Consider the following 18,518-nt stretch of genomic DNA (forward strand, 5'->3'; position numbering starts at 1 on the left):
AATATCTAAAAACTGCGCTCCAAAAATGGGTGAATCAACTTTTTTTGTTTTGTTATCCTGTCCCGTTGTCCAAGGGACAACAGTGGCACAGTTTGTTTGAAGAGACGTTGTATGCCGTTCTATTAACATGCTTAGTAGGGGGCCCATTATGGACATTGGTTATAACGACCACAAAAACGCAAGTTTAATCATTTAAGTACCATAAAATCAGTATTTCAATGAACTTTTGTCCCCTGGACAACTAATCGTAACCATGGCAACGAGTGACGCTAAAAAGTTGATTCTCCCAAATACATTTCATAAAGGCACTACCAACCTAGAAGACAATTCGTTATTTTAGTAAAAAATCGGCAACTTCTTTCAGAAGTCCCTAGGTGGCGCTACCTTGCATTCTTTAACATTTTACTTACATCCATAACAAAATATTTAGTTTACTTTATAAGTAACAAATGTTTAGTACCCCTAGTGTAAATTTCGATAGCGTGACGTGACTTACGCGTTTGCGTTAAGTCTCATTTTGTATGGGATTTAGAAACAGCGCGCCAAGCGGGGCGTTTTGGAAACTCAAAACCCATACAAAATGAGACTTAACGCAAACGCGTACGTCACGTCCCGCTCTCGAATAAATTTACACTAGGGCAAGGAGAATTAAGAAGACCAAGAGTGCTCGCTCCATACAACGGTTATGTTACCAAAAATACTATTATTTTCGTAGTCTACATCTAAGAGAAGAGTAAGCGTAAACCAGACAAAATAATTCGGCCCGCAATGTAAAGCAGCACAAAAGAAAGATACGAGCTTTTTAAAATAACTGTCAACGCTTGTTGGCAGTTACCAAAGCTCGTATTTCGTAATGTTTGCAGTACTTTGCTGCTCGGTAAGTCTTCATAAATTAATTAGGTACGGTGTCATAATTAAGTTTAACTTCTTAGAATAGAATATAAATTATATAGAATATAATTATATTATAAATTATATATCTGGTTTAATTTATCGCCCGGACTGGATTATATTGTTTAATTCTACCTTGACTTATTTAATTTTGGTCATACGTTTTTAAAGTCGGAGAGACATTTTTTGACTTTCAAAGCGATTATTTGTGAAAATATGTGTGTAAAACTACTATTACTACAAAGATACGATTATATGCGGAATAATGAGATATGAAATAATGTATTTTTAATTATTCGATTTGAAGTCGGTTGCCGTATCTTGATGTATTATTTAAATAAAAATATACATATATGTTAATTAACAAAAACATGTTACTAAATATATACTTATAAAAAAATGCAAATAATAGATAACTTGTACTTATAATACGTGAAAAACACGAGCTTGGCTCCTAAATGAAAAAATTATCTTATATTTTATAAAACTGGTCGTACATATAATTAAATTACTAAAAACATTAATATTTGTCGTATTCTAGATTAACAGCGTCTTAGTTTTACATACATTCCTAAACATCAAACAATCTAAGGTACTCATAAAATAAGTATACATTTAAATTAATTTATTAAATACAGGGTAATGATACTTCCAGTTTTTTATTCCACAGCCCAATATTTAGTGCGCTTACCCAAATATCCAAGACACGTGTACGGGGAGTAGCGACTCCATGTACCTGAGCACTTATGAGATAAAGGGAGCGATGGAGGCGTATTCTGATTGTAACTACAGGTTATAATGTTTAATCCATAACAAATCCTGATCAAATTCATAATTCGGTTATTCGTTTCATTCCCCTGGCGTTTTATTATATTTCTTATGGAAATACAAGTAATAAATAATTAAATATAAAACAGGTTTATAATGTCAACTGGCTTATGGCGCGGCGGGATGGCGATGGGATGGCCACGGTGTCGGTTTTTCATCCGCACATCAAAGGTGGTGGGCCAGCGATAGTGCGGAAGCATCTACACGTGGCCCATCCCACAGTACGTGCTCTCAATCATCGCATGGCCATCTCGCTGGTCCAGCGCTGGGCCATTATATAGAGGAGCCATAACCATCCCATGGCCATCTCGCTGGTCCAGCGCTGGGCCATCGTGTAGAGGAGCCATCAGATATCCTACATCTCCTGTGAGACGATTTTAGTAATATTATAGGATAGGTACGTTAAATCCATCAACCTGAATCTTCCAAGCCAAAAAAATATAGGCACAGTCGTGATCAGATATAGTGAGCGGCCACGCAAGGTGCTCAAAAATATCTGAACATGTACTTTATATATTTGTCGCCACCTTGGCTCTTACAATATATCTGATGTCGCTGTACCCACCCAAATGTAAATACCCACATACAGACAATCTAAAAACATTACCCTTCCTTGTTTATCAGTCGGATAGCGAAAATTGATCACAAGTCCTGATGTAAAAGACAAAAATGTAGCTAGAGAGGTCTCTCTTATTTGTATCGTTAGTACAAACTCCCGTCGATAGATGGTGCTGTTAAAAGTATTTAGTTTTTGTTAAACGATGACGCTGTCCGCAGTTTCTTGCGGATGCGCGGGGAGCTCCACCGCGGGACCACGCGGGTGTCACCCGGGGATACGCCCTCGTCTACGTCATCGGCTTCTGTTTTTATCTCCATTTTCTGAAAAGAAATATCGGTGATTTACTTACTTTCATAATCGTAACGACCAAAGTTGTGAAATGGTCCTCAGGGATGAATCTAACATAATTAAGATCATTTTCAGTTTGGTGAATTGAAATATAAACGTTGTGGTAACACAGGTACGTGTTAGTACAATGCTATTAATTACCTTAAAAAACTATGCCACTCAGTTATTCATTCATATCATTCCTTAAATGTACTTAGCCATACCCCGAAGTTAATGAAGTAAAAAAAACACGTGTATAACTTAGCTAGCGAGCTTTAGACTAGCAAAAACTAGCATACATTTTTCATTATATTGCAGTATCAGATTAAACTAATGAATGTAGTTTACCTTTGTAGTCGGAAATGTAACGTAAATTGCATGCAAGTTCTTACTTGTCCAAGCCTTGACACCACTTATACTCAAGATAAAAACATTGAGGTAATAGGACATTCGAGGTCAGACTTGTCAGAAGATGAGAGAAGTAAAGTCTTACCTGTACCACTAGCCGTATCAGCGTGTGCTGTTGTTCTAGAAGCTGCGACATCTCCCGTAATCTTCTCTTCTGCTTGTCTAGTTCTGCGCTGATGTAGTCCTCACTGCTCTCCAGTACGAGGTCAAGACTGGCTGCAATTTTTAAAACCACATTAATAAGATTTTGTGAAAATTACAAAAACTTTATCATTTATTAAAACAGCTCATTGATTTATTCTTATTGAAAATGTAAATTTCTCACATCAGACATTGGCTATTCATTTAAAAGTTTTTTTTTTAAGATATGAATAAAATTGATTGACAAGTTAATAAAAAAAATTATATAAGTAATACAATTAACTAAACTAAAACTACTATATAAAACTAACAATCTAAATCTAAAATGGGCCCCCGTGGCAAGGTACCGAGGATGCTGGTAGCATTTCCTCGCTGGATCGCTATGCTCAAGCGTTGGGCGAGGAAGCTGCCAGCTTTCTTATCCCCGGTCCCATCACCAGCCGTTTCGCCAATTGCCGGTATAGGCCCTGCGCTGCGGGGCCCCACGGACCAAGAGTCTCGACTCCAAATGCAACAAAGTTGTAGTTGGTGTCGAGACTCCCGTACTTGTGCTTTTTGAGGGCCTTGCCCTTTTTTTCTTTTTTTATTCATTTTGACAATAAATAAAATTCACTTTCTTTAGAACTATTTTGGAAGGCAAGGTCGAAGGTAGAAGAGGAAGAGGAAAACCACGAGCAAGTTACACGCAACAACTAAAAGGAAAAGTAAATGTCGTGTCTTACAGGGACCTAAAGAACTTGGCCGAGGACCGCGAAAACTGGCGTATACTCCACCGACAAGAGCCATGCACTTAAATGATGATGATGGTAATAAATAAAATTACACGCATCAAATAATAATTGTAAAGCTGATTATATTATTTAAAGATTGAATAACGGTACTGTCTTACAACTATCGACTAGGTATCGACTTATAGTAAATTCCGCTTATCCTTGCACTTTATACCTCTGTAACACGGTTGTACAATAAAGAATTATCTTATCTTATCTTATCTTATCTTATCTTATAAATGTCAAACTAAATTGCACCTGTGAAAATTAATACAAAAAACAGGTCCCTACCAATTTTGAAGTTTAAGTGGGTTGAAAAATGACTTGCTAAAAAGAGGACCAATGATTAAATACGAACCATCATCAGTGAAGGGATTGCAGAACCACTTCCTCAGTATGAGGTCCAGGAAGCCAAGTTTGCAGTTCTTGTTGTTGGGGTACTCGATCAGCTCGTTCTTATCCACCTTCTCGAGGAGGATGGTGGGCAGCTTCCGCTCCAGCTCCGTGTGTAACACCACCTGGAGATTATAGCCAAGACCATTAACTTTGACTTTGACTGACGCGCACATATGAACCTTCATGCATTCCGACGAGGTTCACAAGAACGCGCCGCGTATGATAGGCATGGCGTTCAAAGGGTTAAAACTATAGCAATCCCGGCAAGGTAAACATCAGTGCTCGATGTGCTATTCCACACCCTGTCTTCAGTTATTGCTAATACCTATGATGTCCCATATGCCTGCCTATGTGTTCCTATCTTATGATGACCTTTATTGCCAATTAAACAAGATCCTGTGGCCATGAGGCAGTATCGCTACAAGCAGTTTACAATATGGCAATAATATGCGTACGTCGTAGTCAATTAAAATATCATTAACGTTCAACTGATTTCAAAACACTTTTTATTAGAATGCTACGTAATTCTTCGTCATTCTATTGATCTAAACATTTGTTTTGGATAGAGAATCATGGCGGTATTTAGTATCGGAGATCAAGATCCACTTCATCGTCACGTCACAGCAGTAAGTCATGTTTTATTGAATTAAAAATAGTTTTTCTCGCATCTTTGACCGTCATTTTTGCGGTAAAATCTTTTATGATTGCTAGATCTTTTATTTTATACATCTTTATATCTATGACAATCGACTACTTTCACCGTCTGTTGTCAGAGTCTCCTTGCCAGTAAAAAAAAATAGTTAGGTACACTGAAAATCCGCAACATGGCGAAGAACAAGCTTGTTAAGGTATAATAATTTTAGATAACCTCAAAAACTAATCTTCACTCACCTGCATAGCCAATCTTTTCAGCTGCGCGTTCCTCCTAACACTCTCAATGTCGCCAACCGCCAAACCGATCAGCAAATTCATCAGAAGAATCGGCATTAACACCATAAAGGTCCCCAGAATCACAAATGTGGGCATAGGAAACGGTAGGATCCTATCGGTCTCTGATTCGTAGTAGGGTTGAACGTAAGTCCCGACGAAGTCTATTTCGCCTAACATCATAGCGAAGGTCCGCATCAGAGACATAGGTATGCTGTTGAAAGATAAGTGGTGACCCTGAAAAAATTTAGATGTGCCAGTTGAAATTCGCAATGCAGTTCGCTTGGCAGATATTAAATATTTTTACAAATTAGAGACAGGTTTTCATAAAATATTAAGAAGTATATATCTATATAAAGAGTAGTAGTGTAATTTATCAAGTTTTGGTTGTAATTAGCTAAATGCTTGTTTTATTATAAAACTATTGTAGCATTACTACCAAAAAGCATTTTGAGTATGTGTCTACCGTTGAAGAAGTTACTACAACAACTTTGTAATATAAACATTGTTTCTTAAAATAGCTTTTTATACACACGTATATACTCGTATTTACAAAACAAAGCTGTTAAATGTGTCTACTTTGCACCACACTGGGTAATTTTACTCAAATAGTTTTTGTACATTAAAACTATATCACTATATCTATCATTTAAGTATTTCAATAGGCATATATCAAATTACCTACCACAATATAATAATTTAAAATTTTTAATGAAATTTTTAAATATTGGGGCAAATCTGGAGCAAAGTAAGTTTAACAGCACGATAGAAAACAATATAGTTAAAGGATTTGATTTCAAAAAGATGTTTGACTCAAACTTATAAATAAAAGTTAATTCTATTACCAGAGAATAAAAAGAAACTTGTAATAAGTAGGAACGAATGTTCTGTAGTGTACATTTATTCGACAGCGTGACGTAACGTACGCGTTTGCGTTAAGTCTCTTTTTGTATGGAATTTCGAGTTTCCAAAACGTTCAGCTTGGCGCGCTGTTTCTAAATCCCATACAAAATGAGACTTAACGCAAACGCGTACGTCACGTCACGCTATCAAATAAATTTACATTAGGGGTTCTGATTGTTATTGATACTTTCTTGTTTTTCTGCGTTTCTTCCTACAATATTTTCTTTTAAAACATGAAGTTTTTCCTACAATTGTAATCCAATTAACTATAACTTTCTTATTACTTTATGTCTGTACTCATAAAATTAAGTGTTCTGTTTATGTCTTCCTCGAAGAACTTTTTTATTGAATTACTATGAAATGTAAGAAGCTCTCTTTAAGTCGTTTAAATATATAGGTACTTATATAAGATAACAGTATGAAAAAAAAGACAAAAAAAGTAAAGAAAATAAATAAAATGTAAATATAAAATTAAGTAAATTAGTCACAGACTTTAAATATTGCTCCGCATGGGGTTCAAGCTAATTTGGTTGTCAACACTAACGGTATGAAATGTCCAATTTAAAGTAAACCCATGGCTCAGCAATTAAGGTCTGTGACTACTAATGTACAAAAGTCGAATTTAAGCTGTCGTGCGCGTGAGTCACCGTGACGCTCGGCCGTCATGAACGCTGCTCGTACTTTTAGTGCTTGTAAAAGAAACCCTAGACTCTCTAAAACATCGCGCTCCGAAACACTACAAATACGTGAGATAAACCGTATCATAAGCTTAACATTAGTACAAGAAGATACAAAAAACACTAATACTCTTTACTTAGAATCTTTTGCAATAATATCTTGCACAACAAAACGCACAAAAGCCATAACAAGTAATGTTTTTGCGCGCTTCGTTATGTACGGATTTTAAGTACGCCAGCGGCAAAAGTAATTATATGTAAGGTATTTCATATTTGTATATATATATATATATATATATGTTACATCCAAAATCATGGGTTGAAAACTTATAGCGTCAGCACTGTCGCAGTTTTATCGCCTGTAACCATGCCTGTCACGTTCTAACAAGTAAGTGCGAAAGTGATAGGCATAGTGACAAGCGATAAAAATGGAACCATGTTATTTTCAGCTACTATTGCTGCTATCAGTTAATTGCAAAATTTTAGTAATACATAACAGCCAGTTGCATGTTATGAACAAAATTATTTATGTAACACAATATTTTATGTAACACAATATTTCGTGTAACACAATATTTTATGTAACTCAATATTTTATGTAAAACAATATTTTATGTAACACAATATTTACTGTTATGTTGCCCAAGCTTATCATGACGTCATGATCGCAAGCAAGCATGAAAACACAAGCAAGTCGATAAAATAAAATACGGGAAAAGCCATTGTGCGACCATTGCTGATCTGGCTTTCCAAATTTAGGAAAAAATATGCAATGATGTCCGTCTCAGCTTAACCTGCATTAACCGGTGGCTAAGTGTGACCATGTCACTATAAACGTCAAATTTTCACGTTTATGGTGGCACCTCCGCTCTTGTTAAATTTGGGTCTAATAAGAATATACGTGACAGGTTATCAACGTATCACTAAGTCACACAAAAATATGATATAGGTATGTAGGTCGTGTCATTCACGAAGACGCGTGTCTTGACTCGTATTGTCATACTATCAAAGGTTAAATTTGGCCAATCTGCGTGTCATCATGGATGACACAAACTATAGATATTATTCACATTGATACATTGCAAATAGGTTGCCTATATAGTTAAATTGCGTACCTACTGACAGTATTTTTTTTTACTTTATTTTGTGTTTTATTTGTATAGGTATTATATCAAATGAAATCTTATTTTAAATATAATATAACCAACATGTTGCCTTATAAAAAAGTTCGTCCAGTCCATGGTTGGCGAGATTTTAGAAAAAAATGCAATTGGGATGCAATGTGTCGATGTGAATATTATCTACCATTTATTTCTTATTACAAATAACAGATGATGGTAGATATTTCTTATAACGTATCCAATACTTTACTTGCTCAGTGACCCAAACAGGATCTTGGCCTCTGACACAAGAGAGCGCCACTTGTACCTTACCCCGTCTACTACTAAACTAATTAACTAAAATTCAACCAGGATTAAATAAAAATAGGAAAATAAATAAATTTGGCCATGTGATCGTCTAGTGTATTTACGTTGTGAACCTTAGTACCCTTCGTCTTTTATGTGAAAACTGATACGATTTGGATTTTTCAAAACTATCCCTAAATATCCTATGAATTTGTAGATATTCCTACTGTATATTTTTATTAACACTATTGTTAGACAATTAAAATAAAAAATAGTAAATAATATATATTTTTTAGAATTTATCTCCTACCGGGCCCTACCGTGACCAGTTACCGTGAACAGTAGTAAGCCCTTTTTGTTTGTAATTTAAAAACTTATATTTTCCTTTTAATATATCTCTTCGCTAAACTAGCTAGCTAAAGGAAAATATGTATATGTAACCATTGTAACCATAAATAAATATATTGCAAAGAATAGTAAGTACAAACATACTTTATCTACTGTCACGCCCGGATGAAGACGGGTCTCTAAGCTAATTAATACCCATTTTATTGTATTTTATTTTTAATAGGTATTCCTAAGCACCATGTAATATTACTCTACCAACGTTTCGTAACCTAATTTCAGACGAGAAGAAACGCCAAGAAACTCATCTGAATGTACTATTAATGTATGGAATACTGAAAACAATCGTCTATTAAATATGACTTTATTTACCCTTTAATTCCCCAGTTATAGAAAAGCTCAATTGTCACTAGTGAACTGCTCCGCCTGTCACTAGCTCCCTATAACAAAATTATTTAGTATGTCCTCAAATAACTTTGTTCCCCTATCTCACCCAATGTAAAAATATATAAACCTTCAATCATATTTAATGTACGAGCCTCAGTAACCCATCCATATGCTACTGAAGATAGATTTTAATTTATTTTGTAATTAAAAACAATTAAAACTCTAATGATTTTAGTATTGTATTGTATACAATCAAACTAAATGTGAAAGAAAATAAATAAATCTAACACCCAAATAATGACTCTACCCTAACTCTACCCCAAATTCACCTATTCTAATGTGTGTAAAACTAGAGGCGAACCTCTATTTTTACAGGGAGGAGTGTGTGTGTGAGGGACCCTAATTTAAGCTCTAAACGTTCGGCCGACAAAACCGAGGTATAGCAAACCCTAGTGTCTGTGTGATTGCCTCCCTCCATCTGTGTTAGCCGAAGCCTGGGTACAGATGAATAAGGCGCCCTAACCATGTATATAATGTGTATAAATAAATATATTTAACAAGACAACGCTTCTTCAATTACCAACAGATTTCAATGAGTAAGGATTACTCCTAATGGTCCACACGTGAGACCCTCATATCCCTCTGTCAGACCTTGAAGAGAACGTAAGAGGTATAATCGTCACCTGTGTTGGTAAAAAGGCTGACGCCAGGCCCCTCTCGCGACCTGGACCTAACTCTCTACTGGATTCCCGAGTAAACCTGCTTGTCACCGTCAGGTTAGGTGTACTCGGTAGGTTGACCATGCAACCTGACACTGAACTGGCTCTAAAATACAAAAAATCCACAAAAATAAGTAAGTATTGACACTAAAATAACAATTGAACAGATTGACAAAGAGCAGCATAGTAGCTACGCAATGTCAAACATTCAATCGTCAAAATAACAACCTTTGTTTTTACGTCTACGAATAAGCCAGAGAAAGTGACAATCCGACGGTCAAAAATATAATGGCGGTCCTGGCTTAAAACTGAGCTATTTATAACTTTCATCAAACGCTCCAGAAGTGTTAGACGCGTCTCTCGTACTTATCGCAGGGTAAAGGCACCAATAGTCAACCCCTCCACGAAATTTCTATATTCAAGAACGTCTCATTTGCCCACTAATTGATCAATAAGAATTATGAATGTTTTTACTCATCAATAATTTATTAAAGTTTAATTTTTATAGAGAATAAAACGTAATTTAATTTAGCTTATAGAAATATTTCATTAAATATAATGCAAGGCCTTTCCGCCAGCAATCAGCCTTGCGTCTACCAAGACACAGCCTTTAAATACCCAATCTACAGCCATCCCATTTTAACGCCTGGCTATTGGGTTCCGAGTTCCGTGATCTCAGTGTCCAGTGGTCAGCCACAGGATGACTACTGAGTATTTGATGTATTTCAATGAAATAAAGTCATAATAATGTAGATATTTAAAGGTGCTTGATTTAACGACTTACATTGCATTTGAAAATAAAAATAAATCTTGAAACCTATGCTCAGCCTCTATCGGCTGTCCTCTCGGTCCACGTCCCTTTAAAATTACTGCCTCAAACCCAGTAATCGGCCAGGGCTTACTTTAATATGGATTTATATTAATTTTTTACTTTTTCCAGACAAATTAAGTATTAATTACGTGAAGCAGAGCACATGCTTTAAAAAAAATATCACAATTCGGCTGCTAACGTCTGATCAAAATACCATGTGACGCTCCAAAAAAATGGCGCATATGGCATATCCCTTAATGTCAGAAGACAGCACTTCTTTGAAGTAGTGTTGTGGTTTATGCTAAACAATTATTTTAAAAATTAAGTTACTTTTCAATTCATACTTTATTAATCTATAATAACACCTACTTTTGGCACACTGGTGCATGGCTCAGCACTGATGCCTTTACCTTATACGTTTGACTAATTTATTACCCTTTAAACTCGAGTACCAATCTCCTTTTCTGATTAACGACCCACTACGAAATATGATTTAGTTAAAGTCTTTGTTTGTTGTTTAAAATTTCTCGTGAGAATATTTTGCTTCTATTCCATTTAACTTACGGAATTAATTTATTAGATATATACATACTATTTACTAGTATTTTGATTAATATTGGAACATAATAATTGAGGTTTGTAGTTTATGAAAATGATATGGACCGATTATTTGTGTCAATTATTTTTATATGTTAACTAGATCTGCTAGTGCGTCTAGTTACAATCGCCCCCTCGAGAATTAGCATTGTATTGTTCCACACATACATGTATAATTCTCGAACCCTTATTCCAATAAAACTGAAAATTATATCCTAAATTTGTTGATATTATCCCCTTCCTTCCCCCCTTGTGTAAATGTAAACGTGTGGTGTATGGTGTGTGTTTAAACCAATACTCATTGATTGTGATTGATTCAGTATAAAACTCGGATCTCTGAATTTTAATAATGTATCATGATTATCTTTTCGTCACGATTTTCCTACCAGCACAGGATATTGGGTCGTGAATCCAATAAGCTCTAGTAGCTCGATCTCATGGTTTCATCCTAGTCTATGGATCTTTCTATCCGGCGACTTAACCACATTGTCCGGTTAATAGATGAACCAACAAAACCTCCCTTCACAAAGTAGGAAAAACATTTGGTATAAGTACTGGGATATTCATTCTTCATTAGTCAAAGCTCAATCCGAATTCTATTACCCAATCACTCCTTCCAATCAAGTTTTCTTGGAGCATGTCTCATACATGAACCAGATATTTGACTTCAGACTGACTTCCATATTAACAGTAAAATGTAAAAAAAAAACTTAAATTATACCTTGATAACATCCTGATACTTGTATCAAAACATTATCTTTACAAACATAACATAGATATAAATTAAAAATACTATGTAATGTCTGCAATTAAATACTATTAAAAATAATAAATATTCATCCAGACGAACCATTGAAAAATAATAAAATTTAAAATTATCTACACTACTGTAAACACTTCACCGTTATGACATATGAAAATAAGTCTTACTTGTGAACCGTTTAATACTATTATCTATCTTTCTATTTAATAATTAAATACATATAACCATTTCACACTCAAACCCATATTTGAAATAACTTGATAAAATTCATTTAAAAATAATGCATTAATATCTCTTTAGAATATAAAATTGTGATAATGCATGTTCATTGACATGTCATCATCGTGTTTTGCTGTCAAAGATCTCATTCACTATGAGGTGTGTAATTAGTCATGGTCTTAGCTTCTTGTGAAGTGTATAGTCAACAAAAACTACCCTTTGAAAATGGGTCGAATCGTCATACGATTTTAGCCTACTGATAAGAATTTGTTGACTATTTTGTGTATTTCTTTGTAATAAAAATATCAACAAATCCAGGTTGATTGCAATCCGACATTTGTCTAATTGTAAAAATCCATATATACAAAAATATTACAAACTTTCACACACTTCTTGCAAAAACATCAAATACCCATCAGTCTATTCTTATAATTAAATAGTTAATCATCTTTCATTGGCTTTCATTTCCCAGTTCACTCAATCTATCCCAGACCATTTCTACAGATAGCCAAAGTCACGATATGCAACCAGAGTTAAAATGCATCCAATAAAACTTACTTTAAAAAACAATATTTCCGACAACCCCAAGCTCCCTCCTATATATTGTATAACAATATCAAACGTAATGTGTATTGACAAAACTGTTTATATTTAAGTTGAAGTTGTTTGTTAAGATAACGTTAATACCGTACCGTTTTATTTAAGGTTACGTTATTACATCTTATCATGGCAACACTAAAACTCAATATTTTATCATGGCAACCCCGCAATGAAGCGTCCCGGAAGTGACAGAGGGGGTGTGTTAAGCTTCTATCTGATGAAACTGACGGTTGTCACTGGCTCAGTTTTGAATTTCACCATGTGTCGTGAAGTGAAATGTAATTGTGAAGTGTAATAAATTTTGTTGCTGAAAAAAATAATGGGTAAGTTTTGAATGTATTACTTATTTTTTTTATATCATATCTAATCTTGTAAATTGGTAATTTTTGTTCATTTATGCTAAATTATTTTTTTCCCGCCAATTCTAGCCTAAAATTTTATTTATTTAGTTGTTATCTTCGAATAATACCATGAATATTATAATTTTATCCTCTCTTGCTTTGCAGTATCAGATAAATATTTAATTAACATATTTTTAATATATACTTATCATATTTTATGATAATGTAACAAGTGTATTTAAACAACTTAATTAACTTTTAAGTAATCAAGAGTAATATTTTATTATTATTTTACTACCTATTTCTAGACTGTTTAATTTTCTTTTTTCATGTATGCTATAAATACTAGAAATGTCACAAACATTTGATAACTATATGGTATTTGACCTATTCGGCCACTTTTTCTGAATATTCAGTATTCGGCCAATACCACTATTCAAATCATTTTTATCAAATACTTGTGTTATTTGTATTATCTAGGTCAATTAAATAACATTCTATCCTTTTCTTGTACTCAAAACCACCACGTATTTTACAGTCCAGGTAGAGAAACCCTCGACGCATCGACAATTTTTTTTTAGAGACCCGAACATGTGCACTCAACTTGTCCTTAAACTTTTGCGTCTATTGTCTCAATTTTTTTATCACCGGCCGCTACGGTCGCAACATTCTAAGTTTTATTATTTCAACATGTTTTTGTTTTAATGAATTTTTCCATTAACTTAAACCCAAGTTTAAAAAAAAATCTCAGTAATAAATCAAAGATCATTATTAATATATCGGTAAATGTTTTTTTTTTTTTGTACAATGAATTGTATTTAATATTTTATTTCAATTAATTTCTTTACTAGCAACATCAGTAAATACTGAGTATTTCCCTTGTTTTGTCTATGGCGTCGCTAGAGTATAGCGCTAGTGGCGCCCCCTAGCATAAACCATAGGTCAATTTGTTATACACAAAGCCAAACTCTTTTTGAAGTGCTAGGTTGTGATTGTGACGTGTACATTATTTTTCTTTAAAATGAGACTTACTAAGATTGACCTTTTAATTTGTGAGTTCCCAATAATTTGGGATAGTAACGAGTTATATACTATGGAGATAAATTTTTGGCCGAACTTGCTCGCCAGGACTTATTAAAACTGTGCAAAAATGTAAAACCTTTTTTTTTATATTTTGACTATGAAAATAAGAAATTTCAGCGATCGTCCTCGCAGATTTAAGGTATAACTACAATTATATGTATGTTTTTTCAATTATTTTATTTTAATAATCTTTTAATTATTATTACAAAACTTTAGAAAACATTTCTTATAACAGAAAAATGAAATCGCCAAAAGAAAATGTTTCCGATTTAGTATAAATATAACTGAGTCCTCCCATCACGCAGACATCATTGTTGAAGAACATCAAGACCAAGTTTCAATAAGTTTAATTAATTCATCGATAGCATATGATTAATATTTTTTACTTATAATTCATTCAATTAATCATACTTATTTCTTTTGAATTTTTCAGGCTCTAATGAATGAATCCGGGTTGCTGGATGAGTTGGGTGACTCTGAATCTACCCTTTAGGTAAGTAATACACTATTCTCTTTACTCTCTTTTTTTTTCAAAACATTTTTTTTCCCTAAAAATGTCAACTAGGTAGGACACGTTCAGTTATTTCAGTATATATTAGTTTACCGTAATGTTAATCTAAACTACATATTTAGTTTATATCTATGCTATAATACTATCCTGTTGCCATTATGTTATTAGTTCATTATATATAGGTATGATGAAAAAAATTTAACTCATTGGCCTACAATCTATTCTTTTTACTTCTGAAGTCTGTTCTGTTTGCACTATAGATACTGATAAGAAAGTGTTGTTACGCCTACTTACTTGTTTTAAGTGAACTCTATTGCCTATATAATATGAATGAAATTTGATAACACAAAACAAGACGTATTAAAGAGTACCTGCGACCCTTTTTTTTTCGACCCTTTAAGTGGCCAAACGCGTCTCGCCTTGAGCGTCAGCTATTTTTAACACATGTATAAATTTAACGGTTTTCAAATTTTTGCTTAAATATGATTTCAGATACGTAAGGTGTTTTTGAGTAAGCTGATATGTAATTAGTCCTCCTAATTATATGACGACATTTTATAAGTAAGTATACTTTTCCTAACCTAGCAGTTTTTTATTTCATTTTATTTATTTATTTATTAAATAAAACAAATTTAATGAATTTCCTCGCAATAACCAAATATTTACTGTAATTATTTTCAGACTAATCCCTCATAACCAAATTTTTATTGTTCCAAAAAAGTGATATTCTCGTATATATAATTAAAATTGTATTGATAATTTTAGTTTCTTTATGATATATTGAAATCTTCATCTACGAAAATAAATACAAAACGTCTTTGTTCTCTGTTTAAACTGGATACTTCCCAATTTTCAGATGTTCCAAGTAACGAGGTATCGAGTGCCACTGAATGCTGTCCTGTTATTTTATTTTGAGGTAATTAAATTGCTTACTTGATATTAACATAACTTTTTTTCCCAGATAATATTATGTAATATGATACTATGTATGATTAATATATATTTTTAAAATCATTTTATGAACTAAAAATCATTACTGCTAGTCTTAGTCTCTCTTTAGTTTAAATATATAAATTGTTAATTGAAACTATATATATAATTTTTTTTTTTTCGAAAATTCCACTACCGCTATTTGTGCCTTCGGGTAACATAAAGTAGTCCAACTCTTTAATATACAAGCTTATAGGGTAAGATATGTATTATTTATGATTAAAACACTCCATTTTTATGAACAATACACAAATCAAGTTCATTCATTTTATTTCCTATTCTATGTATAATTGAATGAAGCGACTTGTATATGTGAATAGTGTTACTTCCACACATACAGACTACTATCATGCCGGATGTGGATTGAAGACCCTATTCTAACCTACCTATTTCATTTACATTTCAAAAAAAACTTAAACCTATTTTGTCGTTTGTTATTTATTTTTATAAGCAATTATTAAAAGTCTCTATAACAATATTACTTTTGTAAACATTTTTGGTAACACTTAATAATAATAAAAATATTAATAATTTCAGCTAAACTACCACATTCAGCATCTCTACACTCGACCCGCGACCCCAAGAACCAGTGTTCTTCTACTCTAGACTTGGTAAGTATAAAATATTACTTTTATTTTTAAGGATACAAAAATATGACTTAATATCTAATACACTTATCATTTTAATATTTATTCTATTTTATAACTATTATTTGATTCTAACAATTATTTTTCTAGTCCAATCTTTTTATACTGAACCACAACAATACGAAGTATAAATGTTTTTATTTATAATCATTAATTTCAGTCAAACATTACGTTCGCCGGATCAGCTATTTTTACTCAATTTACCTTTATAATATCTTGACAAATGAATTGCATTATATTTCCCTCTGAATAAATTCGTGTATGGATCAACTAGAATATATACGTTTGAATAGGGAATTGCTGCAATTACATAAGGACCTTCATAAATTGATTCGAACTTTTTTGTAATCTTTTGCTGAGCATTTGATTTATTTAACTTTTTTATTTTAACCCAATCCCCTATTTGAAATTGAATCAGTCTAAAACTTTGATTAAACTTGGGACGTTCAATATTTGCGTTTTTAATATTGTATATAATAGTCTTCTTCTCTCCAGCAGATAGTTCGTTTTCACTGCCTGAAACTATTTCAGTACACTGTGTATCTTCTAATGGTTGTTGTGATGTTGTATCTGCAGTTTCTATAGCTTCCACTTGTACAGGACTAATTGCCGTTGCAAGCTCGTTCCGTAACTGACTAAGCCCCTCCGTCATTTTCTGTTCAGTCTGTTTCAGCAAGTGATAGAACAATCCACGTCTTACATTCGATTTCTTTTTTATAATTCCACGAGCTACTCGTGCTTTTTGATTAATACGTTTAGTAATGCTTCTCTCGACAGATGGCGTAGCTTGTTGTATGCTTTGACGCGTAGATTTTGATTTAGCTGCGGCCGTTCGCTTCCTTGTGGCCCTCTCCATTTTATTTATTTTTAATAATTTTATTCACTTTATAACACTGATTTAACACTTTTTTCACTTATATAAACACTTATTAAACACACTTATTTAACACTTATTTTATACATGAATTTTTAATTTTTTTTTTTAAACTAAATACATAATGTAGTCACTTTTTAACACTCTCACTGGATTTCTACACTGTGTTGGTAAAAAACGTATATGTATACATCCGTACATATACATATATGCACATTTGTTTAATGAAAACGAAACTATCGCACGCTATCTTTTTGTTTGGACTCGCATAACGCATTTTAGTTTTAGCTAATTTTAATTGACTATTTATACTAATGTATTTTTGTGTTTGTTTCAGGTAATATTAGTCCCTACAATGCAAGTTACATCGGTAGAGTGCAGCCAAGAGGAGAAAAAATTATATTGATAAATATTATAATATATAGATATAATTTAAAAAAAATCAAGAAAAATCCAAATCATATTGTTCACATTCCAGTTTTCTTACGGCAGCAAAAATGTAGCCGATGAGGCCACTCTATGTAATAAACTATTTATATATATAATCCTGGTCACTCCGGCACCAAAAATGTACCTTACCCCGTCTACTACTAAACTAATTAACTAAAATTCAACCAGGATTAAATAAAAATAGGAAAATAAATAAATTTGGCCATGTGATCGTCTAGTGTATTTACGTTGTGAACCTTAGTACCCTTCGTCTTTTATGTGAAAACTGATACGATTTGGATTTTTCAAAACTATCCCTAAATATCCTATGAATTTGTAGATATTCCTACTGTATATTTTTATTAACACTATTGTTAGACAATTAAAATAAAAAATAGTAAATAATATATATTTTTTAGAATTTATCTCCTACCGGGCCCTACCGTGACCAGTTACCGTGAACAGTAGTAAGCCCTTTTTGTTTGTAATTTAAAAACTTATATTTTCCTTTTAATATATCTCTTCGCTAAACTAGCTAGCTAAAGGAAAATATGTATATGTAACCATTGTAACCATAAATAAATATATTGCAAAGAATAGTAAGTACAAACATACTTTATCTACTGTCACGCCCGGATGAAGACGGGTCTCTAAGCTAATTAATACCCATTTTATTGTATTTTATTTTTAATAGGTATTCCTAAGCACCATGTAATATTACTCTACCAACGTTTCGTAACCTAATTTCAGACGAGAAGAAACGCCAAGAAACTCATCTGAATGTACTATTAATGTATGGAATACTGAAAACAATCGTCTATTAAATATGACTTTATTTACCCTTTAATTCCCCAGTTATAGAAAAGCTCAATTGTCACTAGTGAACTGCTCCGCCTGTCACTAGCTCCCTATAACAAAATTATTTAGTATGTCCTCAAATAACTTTGTTCCCCTATCTCACCCAATGTA

At 33.1% G+C, this 18,518-nt stretch overlaps 1 protein-coding gene and 1 long non-coding RNA gene across 2 annotated transcripts in view; one reads left to right on the top strand and one right to left on the bottom strand.

Moving 5' to 3' along the window:
- Nucleotides 1–592: 592 nt before the first annotated feature.
- Nucleotides 593–18,518, bottom strand: part of LOC133529347 (transient receptor potential cation channel subfamily A member 1) — a 121,784-nt gene continuing 103,858 nt past the window's right edge. Inside the window, exons 22-25 of the mRNA XM_061867046.1 lie at nucleotides 5,212–5,484; nucleotides 4,283–4,442; nucleotides 3,099–3,229; nucleotides 593–2,598 (exon numbers count right to left, since the gene is read on the bottom strand). Of these exons, the coding sequence (XP_061723030.1) occupies nucleotides 2,464–2,598; nucleotides 3,099–3,229; nucleotides 4,283–4,442; nucleotides 5,212–5,484 (699 nt within the window). The 3' untranslated portion in view covers nucleotides 593–2,463. The remainder of the gene's footprint in view (nucleotides 2,599–3,098; nucleotides 3,230–4,282; nucleotides 4,443–5,211; nucleotides 5,485–18,518) is intronic.
- On the top strand, nucleotides 14,327–17,881 carry LOC133526468 (uncharacterized). The gene is made up of 4 exons (XR_009800730.1): nucleotides 14,327–15,170; nucleotides 15,466–15,525; nucleotides 16,137–16,210; nucleotides 17,458–17,881. It is a non-coding gene; the product is annotated as an uncharacterized LOC133526468 (long non-coding RNA).

The sequence above is a fragment of the Cydia pomonella genome, chromosome 1, assembly GCF_033807575.1.
Source record: "Cydia pomonella isolate Wapato2018A chromosome 1, ilCydPomo1, whole genome shotgun sequence".
NCBI classification, from domain to species: Eukaryota; Metazoa; Arthropoda; class Insecta; order Lepidoptera; family Tortricidae; genus Cydia; species Cydia pomonella.